The following is a 21,207-nucleotide window of genomic DNA, read 5'->3' as shown; positions in this document are numbered from 1 at the left end:
TGGAGTATTTGTTGCTGATCTACCAGTAATTGACTAGGTGGAATATGCTTCTTACTGATGACCATGTACTTTGTTTCCTTGATGTTAAAATCAAGCCCGTATTCTTGACTGATTCTCCACAATTACGTTACTAGTGTCTGTAAACCTTCTAAACTGTCTGCAAATGTCTGTATTTGATGTTATTTAGGCGCTCACCATTTATGAGAATAACCTCTTCGATATTCTCTAAGGCCTGGCTCATGACGTGTTCCGAATAGACGTTACATAATAGGGGAGAGAGTATGCAGCTCTCTACATAGATCATTTTATTGATTGGAATTATGCTAAGACTGAATCTTCCCACGTATTTAACAGCATATGAAAGATAATTAAGGCATTGTCTATTTATTTTTATTCCTTGATTATTACAGTCTAGTTTAATAAGAACATTCTTTATTTTAATTTAGAATATTCGTAAAATATCCGCAAAATCATTGATATAAAACGGATATTTTGTTTTCTGGCACTGTCAATATTTTATAGGCCCGCTCTTTAAACATACTAAAAAAACCATAAAAATGAAACACGCCATGCTTCCGACCCCAAAAGCCATTTTGCCAACATAACAATAGATAAGCATGTTCGGTTAGCGTATATATATTCTCCGCAGTGCAGAATTCCAATGATTCAACGTGTCCCTGAGGCTCCATATTTCATCATTAGGCCTCACAATGGTGTAAAGTGGTCATTTGACGTGTAGAACACGGCGAGGGAGGAGGCATCTGTCCCAAAAGAGGACAGCACACGGCACCATGGGGAAATGTTTCTTATATATCAGAATACATACCTACAAAAGGGTGGAATGACGCACTAGACTTTATTCTTAATAACATAGATTGAATAATTGTTTAGGTTTGAGTATGTATCAATTATTTTGTAACAAAATTAAACAAAATCTTTATATAATAACAAAATAATCTAAACTTTTATACGGACCTAGTAGAGGTTATTTTTGGTAATATGTAGTATAAATCACATGGTTTCTTAAAGTGTTTTAAACTGATTTTTTATGTATTTCAAAATAATACTTAATAATTTTAGTATTATAATTTAAGGCATTGTTTATTGTTTAAAGGTTTTTAATTTGGATTATAAATATTTTTTGGAACTTTTATATTTTATGATAAATTAAAAAAAATACATCTATTGCGGACCTGTCCCCGGACTGTGCTAAAATTGTATCTATGTATATATGTCCACATGACCACAATCTTTCGGTACTGGGACTCTGAGAAACTTACTGGATTTTATAAAAAGGGCATTTTAAACCAACTTCTGACAACGTCGCTAACTTTTCAGGGCCAGATAAAACAAGTACAAATGAAGTCGCAATAATTATAAACAGGTGAAATATTACAATAATTATATCAGATAAAATACTACAATTACTAGGTAACAGAGGATTACATATCCGTTCTACCTTTATCGTTGTTTGAAATTTAGGAAAATCGTGTACCTCAATTTATATCTCGCTACACAAAAAAGGAACTACTACCATATAAAGGGCACACGGCTTAGGCCATGAATGTCCTTCTGATATTATTACGAGAAAACTTAAATTGTAAATTTAGGGACTTACATCTGTAAAATTGGTTAAGATAAATCTTAATTTATTTATCAGTTACACTTTCAGGTATTATTAAATAATGATAAAAATAAAAAGTTTAACATTTTGTGTTAAAAGTATTTTATTGAAAAAATAAAAAAACACTAACAAAGGTGGTGTGTCATATGTAAAATCAATGAAAGTCCAGGCTTTTCATTGGTCTGTAAACATTATCAGTACCATTAGTTATCATCATCTCTGACATTGTTGGCATGAGGTAAACTATCATAATAGTCCTTGGCTGATTGAGAACAAAATATTTTCAAAGCCTAAATATCTTTGAACTTCAGCTCAGGAATAGGCAGTTTGCCTGTGTAAGCCTGCTGTTGTAGTGAAAATTCATTATTGTTTTTTTTTGTCAACCGCCGTTGTTGAGGGCTGTTAATTGTGCTTGACAACCATGAGCCATTGTAATTTTCTTTGTAAAAGATTAACCTTCCATTATTAACATCAATTTTCAACTGTCTTAAGGGTCTGCTTGCAAAGGGACACTTTTTTTTTTTGTAAAAGGAAGTAAGAAATGCAGTCAAAGATTTAAAATTATTTGTAGTACATTCCTTGACATTGAATGGTTTAGGTTTCTTTCTAGACACTCTAATGTGCTGTGCCCACTCACTAGGTAACTCAATCCTTGCTTTTTAATTGATGAAAACCACCATATTGTGTTCACACTCTAAATAAGAGTGGCCACGGATAGGAAATACAACAATAATTTCTGTAAAGCGATGGCAGGCATGGACCATATAGTGAAGAAATCTAAAAACTGTATAATTTTTATTCTGGCCCCCACATGAGTCACAGAACATGGTCAACTTTTGTACTTGAGAATTCAATTCTTTCTTTCTTTCTTTCTTTCTCCCCTTCCTTTTACCCTAACAGGGTGTCGGATTTGGGCTAGCTATTTTAATTTCCATTTACCCACCTCTTCCATTCTTTTCTGTTTCCTGCCATTATTTTCAATTCCTCGAGTGATTTTTGTTTAAGTTTTCCCGCCTCTACTACTTGCTGTATCCATTTTTTTCTTGGTCTGCCTTTTTTTCTTTTTCCGATGTTTTTTGCTTCATAAATTTTTCTTGTTATTCTATTGGATTGCATCCTCATCAGATGCCCATACCAGTTCATTTGTCTCTTTGCTATTTTGTTCATTATCGGTTCCTGGTTGGCCATTCTCCTAATAGTCTCGTTGCTTAATCTATCCCATTTTGTCTTTCCAACTATCCTTCTTAGATGTCTCATCTCCATTGCGTTTATCCTGCTCTTATGTTTTTCCAGAATTGTCCAGTTTTCACTTGCATAGAGCACAGTCGGTATCACTATTGTGTTATATATTTTTATTCTTATTTCTCGTGCAAGTTCTCTTTTTCCCATCATTGGGGCTAACGCATAATATAACTTGTTTGATTTCTTTGCTCTATTTGTTATTTCCCAGTCTATTTTTCCATCATTAGTTATTATACTTCCCAGGTATTCGTAAGTTGTTACTATTTCCAATTCTGAGTTTTTACATTTTATCTTTATTTGATTATCTTCATTATCTCCTTTGCCGCTGATTATCATTATCTTACTTTTTTCCTCGTTTATCTCCATTTTAAGTTCTTCTATTTGTTCTACCCATATATCCATTAGTTTCTGCATTTTATTCTCGGAATCTGCTATTAGTACTATGTCGTCTGCATACATTAAGGACTCTATTGTTACCGGTTGTAATCTGCGGTAACCTATTATTGTCTGTAGTTGATTAGTTCTGACTCTAGTGTTTCTTATTAATTCGTTCATTACTATTATGAATAGCAAAGGGCTGAGACTATCTCCTTGTGTAATACCTCTCTTCCAATTAAATGCTTCCGATCTTTCCCCTGTTATTTGTACCCTTCCTTTTACCTCTTTGTAAGTACTTTCTATAATTTTTATCAATGCATTAGGTACGTTAATTTTCCTCAAGCATTTCCCTATAATATGTCTTTCTATCGTGTCAAATGCTGCTCTTAGGTCTATGAATGCTAATACTAGTTTTTTCCCCGTATCTATGCTTCTTTCTATTAGGTTTCTAATGATATATATGTTGTCATTTGTCTGTCTTCCTGGTCTAAATGCCATTTGTTCTTCTCCCAATACCATTTCTACTTCTTGTCTCAGTCTCTTCTCTATTATTTTCGTATATATTTTAAAGCACACCGATGACAGACATATTGCCCTATAGTTGTCGCAGTTTACATGTTCTCCTTTTTTGTATATTGGCACGATGATATTGTTCTGCCAGTCTTTAGGGATTGTTTGTTTTTCCGAGAATTCAATTCATTGTATATAAAGTCAAATAAATGTGAAACCAGAACATCGGCACCTTTTTTACCCACTGTTTCATCATAGACATAAAAAAATGAATCGGCATCAGACAGTTGATGAATGTTGAATAAGTAGTAGTTAAGTTGTCGTTTATAATAAACATCATTCGTTGTGATCTTTGGAATATGCAAATTTTTTAGAAAATCCATAGTTATACTAGTTACAGTATCATCTTTGCGAGCACACAATCTAGCACTCTTTTTTATTGCATAAAATTTCTCTACCTTTAGTTTATGTAGTATTTAGTTTATGTATAATTTATACATTTAATTTATGCCAAAAATTGATCACAAGAGGAGCAAGTGTCCATTCTCGGATAGCCAAAAGAAATAATGAAATTTTCAATAAAGTATTTCCTATATGCTTTATATGATACTTTATTGTCTGGATTTTTTTCAATGTAGTGATCCCAGAGTTTTCTTATATTGTAATGTCCTTTACGCCCAGATGTTCTCTGTATAGTCTCAATTTGGTGCTTCATTAAGGAAACGCATTCTGATGAAAGTTTATTACTTTTAGAATGACATCCCCGTTTGTCTCTAGGAATAGTACCATCCGTTTTTAAGCTATTTTGCAAATATTGCAGCCTCTGGCTAGAAATGCCATGCATGGAAAGAAATGCTTTATAGCATACTGGCATTTCCCGTACATGATCGCCTCCAATTCGTATTTTATAGCAGTAAGCCTTGGTTCTTAATATTGCAGTTTCTTCCGGTTTTCTCGGTCTTCTACGTTGTATGTAAGTGTGGTTATGAGACCATAAAGATACTTAACTGTCTTGTTTATACCTTGTTTTCAATAAATTGAACGCAGTCACAATAGATTGCCGCTCTGCGTCGGATGTATTTTTGAAACACTGAAAGCGTTTGCATTCACAACTTTCCCCAGTCTCACGTCCTTGTAATTTAAGCTTTTTCACCACGTCCCTCATTCGCCCAGTGGATTTCTGCTTTTTGCTATTTGTGCACTTCATAATATTATTTAGTTTAATGTAATATTTTGTGTATTATAACAAAATTTACGAAAATTGTCAGTCATACTCGCAATTGACAAAACAATACTATGAATAGAAAAATTCTAACCTAATCTTTTTGACAGTGCGTGTTTGTGGACTTTCATTGCTTTAACGTTGCAGCAATGTGACTACCAATGTTTAAGCCATATTCGACGATTGATTTTCTTCAAATAACTTGTGACTTCCATGGTTTTAGTAAATGTATTATAAGCCAAAAGAAAGAGATACCAGAGACCTACCACAGACAATATAAATCACACAAACCATGTTTTTTGGACTTTCATGGTTTAAGCCGTGTGCCCTTTTTGTTGCATATCATCAAAAAAAGATTAAAAACCTATCTACATTACCAAATACTTCAGGAACAAACGGGATTTGTAAAGGGTAAAGATACATGGGAATTTCTAGTACCTACCTATGATTATATACTTCGTTGACTACCAATAGGCATTTGATTGTGTAAGCTGGATAAATCTGTGGTTCATTTTAATAGAAATCGGCACACCAATGCCCCTAGGGACACGTAATAAAAATCTTTACCAGTCCAATATAGCAACAGTACGACTAGATCAGAAGTTCTCAAACCAAATCAAGACCAAGAGGTATTAGACAAGGATGCGTGTTGTCACCTGACTTATTTAACATTTATGGTAAATATGTCATGAGGATAGCTTTTAATAGATGGGCCGGTGGAGTAACAGTGGCTGGTAGGAAAATCTCCAATTTAAGATTTGCTGATGACACTACACTTATAGCAGCAAATAAGCAGAATATGTTTAGTCTCGTGCGAAGAGTTGAGTACAAAAGCAATAAATTTGGTCTAAAAATCAATAAAGCCAACACAAAAATAATGGTAATCGACAGATTCCCAATATTCAACTGACCAACATGTTACAGGAATACCAAATAGTGGACAGTTTTGTCTATCTCGGATCTAGTATAACTGATAATCAAGATGAGACTAAAGAGACCCTTGTATTCTCAATATTTCTATACGGTACAGAGACTTTTACTCTTCGCAGTGAGCGTCAAAAAATTGATGACTCTGAGATGTGCTGCTTAAGAAGAATACTGCGCATACTTTGGACAGCTCATAGTTTCCATTTTAAAGTAACTCGAGATTAAAAAAAGGTTATCCACAATATGTCTGTAACGTATTCTGCAATTTTTTGGTTATGTGGTTCGCAGAGGTGATGATAGTTTGAAGAGATTAATTATTTCTGGAAACGTTCTGAAGATAAGATCAAAAGGACGATCACCAACTAGATCATCTGATCAAATTAAGAATTCAACTAGAAACTCATTCTAAAAAGCTCCCAGAGCAGCTGAAAATAAAGATTAATGGAGAAAACTTGTTAGGAATATTGACAGAAATCACGATCCTCAGCAATGGTAGAACGACAAAAGAGAGAGAGAGAGAGATTTAAAATGTATCGAAATCTATTTTCTTTTAGTAAAAGTAAGACGGTTGTTTACATTCATCTGTTTTGAGATGTAAAGTTTGGAAAATCAGTATTTTCTGCAGCATATCACCGATGACAAATATTGTTTTCCTTGAAAATTATGAGTGTAACTTTTTGACCTAAAACAGATGCTTTTATAGAAACCTAATCTTTTCTTGTCCGTCCGGTTAGTTCATTGTTCGTAGCATTCGTGATAGCTGAGTTTAAGGTGAACAGGTTATCGGCCTATTGCACCCGAGTCCAGTGCCAGGGCTGCTGGCTATAGCTTCTGAACAAGCTATGCTTTCTCACTTCCTCGTTCGCCCTGACCCTACCTTTCATTGGGGTTGGTTACCCAATCTCCAATAGGGTTGCCCAGGTTTACCGGGGTTCACCCGTGTGATCAAGATCACACTTCTTGGAGGTGAGGATAGGAATTGAGTAGAAGAGGCTAGAGATGTTATCTGGAAGCCACATCTTGTATTGCGCCTTACTACTCCTTTGAACCCCTTGGCTTGGTCACCTAGAAAGAATGCCAGATAACCGAGCTGTAAAAGTAGTTTAGAGATCGAAGCCCCAAGGAAACAGAACAAGAGGAAGGCCCCGTAAAAGATGGATAGACGACGTAGAGAGGGATCTTAAAACCATGAACACCGGGCAGTGGTGAAGGAAAGTATGGAAGAACATTGTTAAGCAGGCCAAGACTCACAAAGGGTTGTAGCGCCATTAGAAGAAGAAGAAGAAGAAAAATCTTTTCTTGTTTTAGTGCACGGCTTATTTTTCGCACTGAATATTTTAGTTTTAGATAAATCATTCCAAAAAATCGATTTATCCAAATTCCTTATAGTATGAAAACTGTTTTCCAATTTAAGCTTCTTAATTTTTTTCTTTCTTTTCTTAAGTTTTTAAGTTATTTTCAGTGATAAATTGGCCAACTAGTAAAACCATTTTCAAACCTAACGATTTTTCACGAAGTAAAATTGTCTTTGTATATAAAACGTTCCTATACAAAATATTTCGGTATTTTAATATAGTTTTACTTTGCATATTTATAATGGGCACATTAAACAATAATACAGATATACATTTTTAAATAGTCAATACAGAATTTTTTTACTTATTATTTCAGATGGGACACATGGATGGTTTGGAGATGTTAGATCCTATATCGTCTTCGTCTATGACCACATTAACACCCATGTCTGAAACTCCAACGCATATGCATTCCTATGGAATGAATCATGTTATGAATCATCATCACCACGGAGGACCATTATCAGGTCACAGTGCTCCAGGTAAGTGAGATAATGAAATTATAGATAGAATCTTCTTGTAGTGTCTATCCATTTGGGATGTTGGCGACCATCATGGGAAGCTGTAATTCGCACACTGCTGCCCTAAAAAGATTTGTGGTTGTTGTGTTTTCCTTCTACTTTTCTCTGTCAAATTAGTTGCAGATATCCACATCTTTCGTTGTTCCTTACGATGTGACCGAGGTATTTGATTTTGACTGTTTTTGTTGTAGTTAACAGTTCTTTTTATTTGTGTATTCTTAATAATCGATACAAGAAATCTTTAGGATTGGACGACAGAGCCTCATTTCTAAAGCCTCAATTTTCTTGCAGGTAGCGTCTGTGGGAGTCCACGACTCAACTCCGTACAACAGTATAGGACATATATAACATCGTAGTATGATTTTTAAGGGTATTGATAAATCATGACACTTGAATAGCATAGCCATTTTTTGAAATGCAGATCTTGTTTTCTCTATCTTATATTTGATTTCTAAGCAATAGTCGCAATTTTCATTGACTTCTTACCAAGGTAAATGTATTTTTGATCCTTTCTATTCGTTGACCGTTTACACTGATTCGTCCAAATTGCTGTTCCTTGTTATAGATCATCATAAATTTTGTTTTCTTAATGTTTAGTGGAAGTCCATATCTTCATAAGGATAATATAATGTTGATTTGAATTATATTTTGATTAATTATGAAGCAATAAGGTGTTTTTAAAAATAGTGACGCATCTAGCCACTTTTTTAGTGGTCGTCCTCTACTTTTCTTTTCTTCCCCTCTCAGCAGCATGTCTCTTGCCCACCATCCATCTGCCATTCTCGCAAGATGGCCTAACCATCTAAGTCTCTTTGTCCTGATCTAACTCATTTCTGGTTTCCCATACAGCTCTTCGATCTCTGCATTTGTTCGTCTTATACAAACGTCGTCACATTCTTTAACTCCCCCGAATATCTTTCTTAAAATACTTAGTTCCCAGATACTTAGCATATTTTTTGATTTCTGTTCATAACCCTTGTTTCGCTTCTGTAAAGGATCGTGAGTTAGATCACTGTTCGGTATAGTCTCAATTTTGCCTCTCTGGAGATGTTTTTTGTGCTTAGTAGTTTGTGTAGAGCTTTGACCGTCTTCCCTTTCTCTAGAAATCTGCTTCTTAATTTCACGGCTTTTTTTCTCTTTACTTGTTGAGGTTACTACTATCTTTACCTATGAGGTTGTGGTATATCTTCAGTTGTGTGTCTTCTTATGTGGTCTGTCCGATTTTCATATTTCTATACTTCTTTGAAATCAACTTTATTCGGAATACCAACAATATTACAATACCTGTATAGAATAACTCAATGACAACTATAAACTTCAAAAACTCAAATACTACTACTGTTACTAACTGTCAAAAATATATGTTTATATTTTTACGGAACTTTCGCAATAATATATTTTGTTTTTTGCTCATTACTAATTAGTCCATACTGTTTAGCATTTGCTTCAAAGAGTTTGAAAATCCTCAGCAATTCTCCTTTGGTTCTTGCCATTATTACTACATTTGCAAAGGTGACGTCCTGGCTTCTGTTGCCATAAATCATACCTTTTAGTTGTATTCCATTCTTTCCCATTATTGCCTACAGCAAGAAATTAAAAAGTATTGTAGACAGCGGATCTCCCTGCTTTAGTCCCATTCTTCCTTCAAAGTTCTCTGTTAAGCTTCCTTCTCTCCTTACTCTATTGTCGGTTTTCATTAAAATAATTTTTACTCATCTGATCACCCCTTGCTTGGATTGCAAAAGTCTTAAACTAATAAGTGTAAAGACGAATTGGACATGGCAGAAAGTTTATAAATACAATTAAAATAGGAAAAACATCGTATCTGGGCCACATACTTCGAAACGATAAATACTCTCTTCTATTCTACACGTCATCATGCAAGAAAGAGTAGATGAAAGAAAAGACTTGGGAAGAAAGAAAAAATCTTGGCTAAAGAATATTAGAGATTGGACTAACCTCAGTGTTGAATAAATATTTTACGTTGCAAAAGGTCGGGAAGCGTTTAAAGAAGTGATCGCCAAGCTTCGTTAGAAGACGGCACAATAAGAAGAAGATCATGTTTTTCGAAATTCCAAGTACTCTTAGGGCATGGAACAGACGCCTTCTTATTACACAATCGTTAGCTTGTTTGAAATATATAAAGATTAGGTTTAGCTTTAACTGTTTCTCGTACGTACTACCCTGAATCATTTTTAAAACGAATATTTAATCTATAATGGATCTGTCCTTTTTGAATCCTCCCTGGTATTCACCAACCTGCTCGTTTAAGTATCTTTCCAGTCTAGTTTCTATGACTCTGCTAAGTACCTTATATGTTACCTCCAGAAAAGTGATATCCCTGTAGTTTGCGCATGCTGCTTTATCTCCCTTCTTGCGAATATGATATACTATTGCCTCTCTCCATACTTCTCGCCCCCAGATTTTCGTCAGCAAGCTGTATATCTGCATTATAAGTGCTTCTCTCTCATGCTTAATTAGTTCTGCAGGAATACTACTGCGGCCTAAATTTTTATTGTTTTTTTATGGTATATACGATTTCTCTTATTTCTTTTACGGTGGGGGTCTATTGTTTCCGACGTGTCGTTGACTTTCCCTATCATTTCCACTTGCTTGTCATTTTCATCCGGTTCTTGATGAAGCAGCTCTTTGAAATGCTCTTGCCATCTAACTTCCCCTGCTTTTCTCCTATTCCCTTCTTTACTCTTGTCGTAATTCTGTTTTCTTTCGTCTTGATCACTGCTCCTTTTTGCCTCCTGGTAGAAGTTTCTCACATTTTTATTAATTTAATTTTCTTGGAGCTATTTTTCTATATGCTTCCTTTACTTCCTCCTACATACTTTTTTTGCATGCCGCCTTCTCTTTGCTCTATATTCATTTTTATTTTCGTCACTTGGTTTGTCCATATATTTTAGTCTTGCCTCGTTTAGTTTATTAAGGCTTTTGTTGCAGTCGACATTAAATCATTCTTTATTTCTTCCCTTCTTTACTTGACCTAACTAATTTTAATTAGAAAGAGTCTGATTATCTTAAACAGTTTATAATTGATTTTGTCATTCCATTTATCTTTTCTTCAGTATACAGGCGTTAGAACTGATTATAAAAAGCACTGGCTCTGTAGTTTTTTGGATGTATTTTTTTTAACAAATATATAATTTCATGCCATACATTTGTCTTTTCTTAATTTAATTTGCTTGTTTTTGTTCCAGGCCATCATCCAGGCCATCACGGCGGTCACCCTGGAGCACATCACCCTGCGATGGCAGCGGCAGCTGCTGCCGCGGCAGTCGCTGGACTCCATCCCGATGCCGACACAGACCCCAGAGAATTGGAAGCCTTCGCCGAGAGGTTTAAACAGAGGAGGATCAAGCTGGGGGTCACTCAGGCCGACGTAGGTAAGTTACAAGGCAAGTTCGGATTCAATTGTTTTTATTATTATGAATCATAAGTTGACATCACAAATAAATAAAAACGTTCATTGGGGATATAAATATTAATAAAATGTTTTTCTTGTTATTTTTTTTATCATAAACAAATAAAATACTATGTTTGAATGACTCTTTGAGTTTGAATGTTCTTGTCTGCTCTCAGATTGATCTTTGTGGACAACAACTTGTAATAGCTTCTTTGTAAAAGTTTTTTATATTTATGTTTGTACAGTGTGCTTTAATTGTTCTATTTCTTCTTTTTATATGATTCTTAATTGTTTTAAATGTTCCTCTCATTTTTGTAACTTAAATATATAGCTGTTCTATATTAGGTTTTTTCTACAAACATTGTTTAAATTTTGCACAATTGCAAGCACATTCTCTCTCTCTCTCCCTGTAAAAAAATTTAGCGGCTTGTAAGTTTAATAATGCAATTATAGAATTATTTTAAATGCCATTTAATTAAAGTTTCTGTTTGGAAAATAGGAAGTGCCTTTATATTAATTTTTGTAGTTGTTATATTTGGGCAAATTTAATTGTATCGTGACAGTTAAACTCCCTTCTTAATAATTCCGCAATTAATCATAAACAAACCCTATTTATGATTATATTTAATAATATTTATTTGCTCCGTTATTAAGTTTAAGCGTTGAAATTGTCGCTACTTCGCTTCCTTGTATTGTCGTATCACGTACTTGCTAAATAGATCTAATCTATTATTTATATTCATCTAGCTATTTTTTAAAATTATGGTTAAAACTTACGTACTCTGCATCCAAGAGCTAAATACCTCTATCATTACTGTAGGGTGTTCTTTAACCTTTTTGGAATATTGGACATATAACAACCCCTTAATATTAGTGCTAGCTGACATGAAACCGGATAAATTAAAAGCTGAACAGAGCGAGCCCGAGTAATTTTTGTAAAAATGAGAAAAGTCGTTTGTAGTCACAATCTTAGTATCGACCTTTTAGTTAGAATAACACAATTTTATATCTTCTCATTACTGCTATATGGAGAAGAAGTAGAAGTGTTGTCATACAGATGAGTACTAAAGATGTTGTTTGTTGTTGTCGACACAACTGGTTAATATAATAAACAGACGCAAACTGAAATACTTCGGTCACAATATTCTCTTCTTCTTCTTCTTAGTCTTCTCATTCTCTTCTTCTTCTGTCGTCCATGTTTGAACATAGGCCTCTCCCAACTCCCTCCATCGGTCTCTATCCTGAGCAACATATTTCCAATTTCTTCCGACTATTCTTTTAATATCATCAATCCATCTCATCTGTGGTCTTCCTCTTGGTCGTTTACTTTCGTAAGGTCTCCAATTTTGTATTGTAGTATTCCAACGTTGGTCCTTTTGTCTAGCAGTGTGGCCCGCGAAGCTCCATTTAATTTTGGTAATTTTTGTTGCTATGTCCTCGACTTTTGTTTTGGATCTTACCGAGTCGTTCCTCTTTTTATCTGACAATCGTATATTTAACATTATGGGACGCCCTAAAAAATTCTAACTTTCACATCTTATAAAACAGGAAAAGATCCGAAGTCAACCTATTCCTGGCAGTAACAAAACATCATAACTTTTATAAGGCAGTAAAAAATAACATTTATAAAAAATAATCGACCTAAGATGCCTCAACTCAGCAAATGTAGGAAGCGACCAAGCCTGGTATTATGTAAAATAAGAATCATCATGAAATACGTCACACCTAAAAAAATGGCGCCAACACAAACAAAAATTAAAGTCGAAGGACTAAATACGGAGTCCACGAAATACTTATACAAGAAAAGAATATCAGAGAAGATAACTGGGAATGAAATATTAGAAAACGATAACATTGAGGAAAGCTCAAAAAACTCAAAAATACATAATTACCGTAGCAACAGAATCTCTTGGAGAGAGGAAAGTAACAAATACTAAAATATCAAAAAAGGAAACCTCATGGTTTAGAAAGGAAGCGAAGACAAAATGTGAAGAAAAGAAAAAAGCCTTTTTACAATACAGATCACAACAAATAAAACAGGCATACAAACACTATAAACGAGTCAGAATTTCGATCCCTATTTGCTAAAGGTGACGATAATAAACCACCGACACCGGAGGTGACGCCAAACGCAAAATACAAAGAAAGCAATAAAGATATTAAAAACCAGAAAATCACCAGTAGAGGACAGAATACCAAACGAGCTCTTAAAGTATGAAGGGCCATATCTGACCAAACAACTACTAAAACTAATCCAAAAAATAATAGAACAAAACCGAATTCTTCAAAAATGGAGATAAAGCATCCTAATGCCTCCCTTCAAAAAGGGAGACAAATTGGACCTGGAAAATTACAGAGGAATTAATTTATTAAACACAACATTAAAATTAACAACCACAGTGATAACAAATAAACTGAATGAAATTATAATACTAGCAGAAGAAGATCAAGGTTTTATGTTTCGTGGACTTTAAGAAGGCATTTGACCGGGTCAAATTAAAGGACGTTATCCACTTATTGTACGCAAGAGAGATACCTGAAAGAACAATTAAAAAGACCAAAAATATCTACCAAAACAACGCAATAAAAGTAAAAGTAGAAGAAGAACTAATTGACCCTATTGAAGCTATCCACGGGATAAGAATGGGAGATTCCCTGAGTCCTCTACTGTTCAAGCCGATCATGGATCGTAAATAATAAAAAAAGTAAGAAGTAAGAAAGGATACGAAATGGCAAAAAAACAACTTAAAATAATCTGCTATGCGGACTACGCAATACTACTTTCTCAAAGTGAACATGATTTATAATGTCAGAACGCCAGAAAATTTAATATGTTAATTTTAAAAAATGTTAAAATTTACTAAGATGTAAATTGGAGATGAAAGGTCAGATAATAGAACAAGTGGTGGAGTTTAAATATCTAGGCATCACATTATCTAACTACGGAAAGCTCGAAACAAAAGTAGAAGATCAAGTAAATAGAGCAAACAGATCCGCAGGTTAACTGATTGAAATAATATGGAGAAATAAAAATATCAAGAAAGAAATCAAAGGCAGAGTTTACAAAATAGTCATCAGACCATTAATGAGATATGCGGCAGAAACACGACCTGACACAGAGGTAGAGGTAGACGACAGAGAGGTAGAAGACGATCGGTAGGACGACTATGAAAATGATGAAACGACAACTCACTGGAGGAATATTGGAAAACAGACAGTCATGTCTACATATAAAGAAGAATAAAAATGAAGCTTCTTCTTGTAGAAAGTAACTCAGAATAGGCTGAGAAAATATTACGGAAGATATTCATGACATGAAAACCAGTCCCAAGCAACACAAACCTATCTGTATATATTAGTGAGAGGGTCTTGATCTTTCTGATATCTGATGTAGTTTAATATGTGGTTGTGAGATATGAACATTAAACACCAAAATAATAAACAAAACGGACTCGCACACAACTACATTAAATACGAGTTCTCTTAAAAATTATACAGACAAGACAAGCCGAATACCTCGGCTACATAGTAAGAGGACCTAAGTGAAAAGAAAAATATGTATAGACTGCAAGAAGCTTTCATGGTTGCGTAATATTAGACAGTGGTATGGTCACACTGTGGAATAATTATTTCACGTAGCAGCCAAAAAAGAAATATTTTAGGAAATTGTAAACATGACAAAGTTCAAATTTCGGCGCGGATCTAAAGAAAAAAAAAACTGTCTTTTGTTTCTGTAGATTTCTTCTCTTCTTTTTATTTTTCTTTTTTCATTTTATAAGCAATTCTGCTTGTTTATTGGCGGCTTAATACATCTATGGAAAGTTTTACGCCATCTTTTGCGCGGTCGTCCTATACTTCTACCGATTGAGGATTTATCTCCTACTATTTTGACCACAAGGGTCTCCCCCAATCTGCTTATGAGGTAATCTTATTCCTTTTTGGTCTTTAGTGTCCATTCGTTTATACACTATCCGTTACATTTTCTTCTAATATCTCCACTACTCTTTCGATGTCTCAGCGTATCTCATGCCTAATGCCATTTCCGGTAGTCTTTGTGTTGTAGCTGTGTCGAGTCTTCTTTCTGATGCATGTGTCATTATTGGTCTTACACTGGCTTTATAAATTCCAAACTTCGTCTCAATATTAATATGTCGGTTTCGCTATTCTACTTGCTTTTTGTACTTGATCTCTCACTTTTTTGTCTAGGTCTCCATAGTTGGACAGCGTAATTCCAAGGTATTTTATTTCCAGTACTTATTTATTACTGATGTCATCAATTTCTATTTTACATCTGATTGGTTCTTTGCTGATTACTATTGTTTTAGTTTTCTGAGTTGAGATTGAAATTCTTTTGCTCTTATGTTAAATCTGTGGACTAGTCTTTGCAGACTATTTTCATCTTATGCTATTAATATTGCTTCATCTGCGGAACAAAGTAACTTTTAACTTCATTGTTTACATTCTGTATCCTCTTCTTTTATTGACACTTTTAATGATTCCATCCATGATTAAATTGAAGAGCATGAATCCTCCTATCTTATTCCGCTTAATACGTGTATAGCTTCTGTAAGTTGCTTATCTATTTTGTCCTTCATTTTGTTGATTTGACAGATGTTTTCAATAGTTTTTTTTATGATATCTAGAGGAACTTTTCTACTAGAACAGAAGATGGATTACATCTTTGAGTCTTGCACGGTGAAATGCTTTCTTGAAGTCAATCAGACACATAAATGCTGGTCTATTTTACTCTAGTGATTTCTCAAGAATTTGCTTTACGACGAATATTGTATCTGTACACGATCTTACAGTATGAAATCCCTGTTGTTCATCTGTTAAACTTATCCTCTGATTTATTATTTACTGTAAGATTTCAGTAGCAAGTTTTTAGGATAGTATTTAACAAGCTTTCCCCTTAGTTGTATAAAAGAAAACTAATTAGTGTTTTTTCTGACCTCAGTGACCTCAGTTTAGAGCAAAGCCGATCGATACTTGCTTTAAAGTCTACCGCCAATATTTTTCTCCCCTCTTCGTCACACGCCTATTTAACTTACCTCTTTCTATATCTTTTTTATAGCCTGGCTTTTATTGTTTTATTCCGTGATTTAATTTTTTTAACACTGTTGTTTATATTGTTCTTAGTTACCTCGACCCCGAATTTCTGGCTACTAACTAACTAATTTGTTAATAACTTTTTAGTTTTCCTCAGTTTTCGTTTGGTTTATCACATTTCGGCGATTCTCCTGGCATTATTAGGTTACCAAATTTACCTTTTATACTTTTTATTTTCTCTTTCGTTTGCTAATTCATTATTTTTTTTGTTATAATTTATTTTTTGTTCTTTATCCACTAAAGGAGAATAAAGATTGTTAGGTTTTTTGTTGTAGCTTTAACTTTTTATTCTAACACTCTCTTTTTTGTAGTTATGGCATAAAAATTACCATAGATTTCTGTATACAATATATTACAACCTGGTTCAGCATTATATTTACCCCTTCTATTATATTAAACAAGATTCTATATTATTTTTACACTATTATCATTTTATTTTTGGTGCTTTAATTGCTTCTTCTTCTGGTGCATTCCATTACTGGAGGTTTGCGCTCACAACATCAAAATGTTCTCTATTCTACTCAACTTAGTAATTGTTGACGATTTATGCAGTTCCAAGCTCTCATACTGGGAAGCTATGACATGGCTCTTCTGTCTACTCCTCGTCGACCCTCTATCTGCCCTTCAATTATTAATCGTAGCAGGTTATTTTCTTCGTTCTTCGCGTTCTTTTCCTTACCGGTATTATAACTTTCAACTCTCTATTTATGTTGTTTAATACTGTTCAATTCTTAATGTGTTGTGTCCATGACCTAATCTTAGTTTTCGGTTATAGATCATTTGCTTCCAGTTATTGTACATATTCCTAGCCTGTTCTATCATTATCTTTCTATGATCATTCAATTTTTATCGTTTCAATGCTCTCACTCAATTTAAAAAGTCATTCTCTTACTTAATGCATTCATATCTAATGAGAAATTATTTAGGTTAGTTATTTTTGGTTATATTTGGTTAGTTATTTTTATGGAATAACATTTATGATCTATATTTTCTCTTCCATTTCCATTCATTTCCAATGACTTAAATTTATTTCTTATTTTCAGTTGGTATTCTCTTCCTTTCTTATATATATATATATATATATATATATATATATATATATATATATATATATATATATATATATAAGGTTCTTGAAATCCTAAGTGGAGCATAGAGCTTCAGTGAAAATGCGCCATCGGGTTCTATTTTGTGCTAAGGCCTTCACCTCATTCCAAGACTTTCCTTGGCCTCTTATCTCGTCCATGATGGATCTTCTCCAAGTTTGTACTGGGCGACCTCTTTTTCCTTTCCCTTGGGGATTCCACTCTAGGGCAGTCTTTGCGATACTGGAACTATTTTTCGGAGTGTGTGACCGATCCAACCCCACTTTCTGGACCTAATTTCATTTTGTACCCTCTTTTGTTCGGTCAGGTGTAGCAGATCTTCGTTTCTGATGGTGTTAGGGCAGAATATACGAACAATTCTTCGTAGACGTTTGTTAACAAAGACCTGCAGTTTGTCTATGAGGGTGTTTGTCATTTTCCAGGTTTCACATCCGTAGAGTAGAACAGACATGACATTTGATCGGAATATTCGGATCTTTGTCCTTATAGTATACTCGTCAGATCTCCAAACAGGGTTGAGCGTACTGAAAGCTTGTTGGGCTTCTCGTATCCTCATACGAATATCGTCTTCTCTACTTCCGTTTTCTGTTATGACACTTCCAAGATACGTAAAGTTTTCCACATTTTCAATCTGCATATTGTCGATAGTAAATAGCGTGTTGTTCCTTGCATTTATTCTCATGGACTTGGTTTTACTAATATTGATTTTCAAACCTATTTTATTGGCTTCAGTGGAAAGTGTTTCCAGTTGGTAAGCCAGATCTTGGAACCTTTGACCTAATAGGCAGATATCGTCCGCGTATTCTAGATCGCTTAGGCGTGTGGTTAACGTCCATTGTATCCCTCTTGTGTCGGAGTCTAGTTTGGAGAGAACATAGTCTATAGCTATGTTAAAAAGAAACGGAGAAAGCACGCATCCCTGTCTAACTCCAGTAAGTACGTCGAATTCGTCACTGTTGATCCCATTGTGTGTCACGCTGCATTTCGCATCAGTATATAGTGACTTTATAATAGAAATTATTTTTTGCGGGATGTTTCTTAGCTCTTCCTTTCTTATCTAATTCTAATTTCGCTACATTTATAAATGATGAGCAGCAAGTCATTCGATTTTCATCTGCTCATCTATTTTTTGTGTTAATATTGGGATTCTGACCTTGACTTTCATAAAAAAATGGTATCATTATGTAGCCTTTCCAGACTTCTTAAGCCTATTATACTAGTATGCCTTCCATTAATCAATGCATATTTTATTTTATTATTTAATATTCTATAGTTTGATTTTCATGTAGCTGTAACGATATTTTTTCTGGCAAATTAGATGCTTTTGATATCCAGGTCAACCTGTCGGAAAATCGATTAAAGGTAATCACTTGCCACTAGTATTACATACTCTTTTTTGCCTATTTTTATTTAAGGCATTTAAATTGCCTCATATTATTTTGATTGATTAGAAACTTTTACGTATAGTTATTAATGTAGGGAGTCAATGAATGTATCTTTATCATCCTCTGAAGCATACTACGTTGACATATAAACTAAGGATATAGTTAATAGTTATATTGGCCCATTTACCCCTCATTATTATGATGTTCATATTCTTTAAGAAAGTTTTCTAATTGTTACAAAGCCATTCCCTATTTTATGTCGAAGAAGTATTACTAAGTATTAAAGAAAAAAATTAAATTTAGCAAAAATTAAAAATATTGCTTGTGGGATATTCGTTTACTTCATTAAATTGTATTATATTTTATTTATGTTAAAACATTTACAATCAGAATTTAAAATATACCATTGCGTGGATATTTCAACTTATGATTATGAATATAATAATGACCGGTGTATCCAAACTAGTCGACTCATAAACCTTAATCGTTGCAGGTAAAGCCTTGGCAAATCTAAAACTTCCAGGAGTAGGAGCCCTCTCCCAGTCGACGATCTGCAGGTTCGAATCTCTAACTCTCTCCCACAACAACATGATAGCGCTCAAGCCAATCCTCCAAGCATGGCTGGAGGAAGCCGAAGCGCAGGCCAAAAACAAAAGACGTGATCCGGACGCTCCTAGTGTCCTTCCGGCCGGCGAAAAAAAGCGTAAAAGGACTTCAATCGCGGCGCCAGAAAAACGCAGTTTAGAGGCGTATTTCGCAGTGCAACCGCGTCCGTCTGGCGAAAAAATCGCCGCGATCGCCGAGAAATTAGACTTGAAAAAGAACGTCGTTAGGGTTTGGTTCTGTAACCAGCGACAAAAGCAGAAGAGGATGAAGTTTGCGGCGCAACACTGACCGGAAGTAAATTTCGGGTTTCCTGTAAATTAGTGATATAGTGTGATTAACAATGTTCATCATGGAACGCGCTAAACTGTGCGTGAACGCATCACATGATGCAAAGAAGGAGCTTCCCGTGTAAAATACCGCATGTGGAGATAAAATTACACCAATCTTTATCATAAAAGGTGTAATCATAAAAAGTAATAAGACAGATTCTCAATATATTTAATAACTATTTTAATAACTAAGAACAAAAAGGTTTTATTTTGTTTATAATAATTACATATATGCTTTAAAGAGCCATATTATTTTACTAATTATTATTTTTTGCTTAATAATAACTTATATGTTATGTGTTTATCAAATATGACATATTCCTATTCTATTTACTTTATTGTCATCATCATCATATAACGGGGGTCCTACGGCGATTGCCGCTTCCCGCATTTCAGCCTCCATCTTTTCCTATCTCTCCAATCTCCCTCTTCTAAGCCTCTAGATTTCATTGTTTTTGTAATTTCTCTTCTCCAGGAATTTGGTGGTCTTCCCCTTTTCCTTCTTTCTGGCAGAACATACATTAAGGCTTTCTTTGGCCACCGCTCCTCCTCCATTCTCATCACGTGACCATACCATTGTAATTGCCTTCCTTGTATTCTATCTGAAAGAGTATCTCTAATTCCTGTACGGTTTCGTATTTCCTCATTCCTGATTCTTTCCATTCTCGATAGTCGACATGACCTTCTAAGATAATCCATTTCCACAACGTCTACTTTATCTCGTTCATTCTTTGTCATCGTCCAACATTCGGCACCATATGCGGTAATTGGTTCTACAATTGCTCTGTATACGCGAAGTTTGGTATGCATCTTTATTTTATTAGACCACAGTAATGAATTCAGTATTCGGATGCATTTTTTCCCTTGGGTTATTCGGTTTTGTACATCTATCTTAACTCTGCCATCTGCTAATATGATGTTTCCTAGATATTTATACTGGTTGCAGCCTTTTATGACTGCGTTTTCAAGCCTCAGATCTGTGGTATTTCCTCTTTATTGTACTTCTGCAATTTCATGGAAAGTAGATTTTCCTCTTTTCGGTCTACTCTTGCTATACTCTTTAATTCCTTTTTAATTTAGCACCTTACTTTGATCTTAATAGAGATATATTAAAAGTTTTATTTGGTCTAAGTCTAGTTTTTAGTTAAAAACTGTTTACCTATTTTCTAAAAATTCATTCGCTCACTGAAGTTCCTTCTGTAGACAATGAAGTGTTATCTTTTTTTCCAATGTAAAACAGCCTCTTTCAGTAATACACTATTTTAATTTATCTCTCATAAAACCAAAATACGTTAATAGGGAATAAAGATCACAGTTGTTGTTTTCTTCTTAAAGTGCCATCAGTAAATGATCTACCTTAGTTTCGTGACAAATATTTGGTGAACGCGCCTTTGACGTCACAACTTTGTCCGTAAAACGCTGATTCTCCGCTGAAATTGCCCTGATTTGCTTTACACTTCTGATAAGCATTATAACGT

At 34.4% G+C, this 21,207-nt stretch overlaps 1 protein-coding gene across 1 annotated transcript in view; it reads left to right on the top strand.

Moving 5' to 3' along the window:
* The window catches only part of acj6 (abnormal chemosensory protein 6), a 211,192-nt gene extending 191,504 nt beyond the window's left edge, over positions 1-19,688 (top strand). Inside the window, exons 4-6 of the mRNA XM_072539583.1 lie at positions 7,575-7,740; positions 10,989-11,174; positions 19,288-19,688. Of these exons, the coding sequence (XP_072395684.1) occupies positions 7,575-7,740; positions 10,989-11,174; positions 19,288-19,688 (753 nt within the window). The remainder of the gene's footprint in view (positions 1-7,574; positions 7,741-10,988; positions 11,175-19,287) is intronic.
* The last annotated feature ends 1,519 nt before the right edge of the window (positions 19,689-21,207 follow it).

The sequence above is a fragment of the Diabrotica undecimpunctata genome, chromosome 7 (genome assembly GCF_040954645.1).
Source record: "Diabrotica undecimpunctata isolate CICGRU chromosome 7, icDiaUnde3, whole genome shotgun sequence".
NCBI lineage: Eukaryota > Metazoa > Arthropoda > Insecta > Coleoptera > Chrysomelidae > Diabrotica > Diabrotica undecimpunctata.
This window is presented reverse-complemented; position numbering and strand designations above follow the sequence as displayed.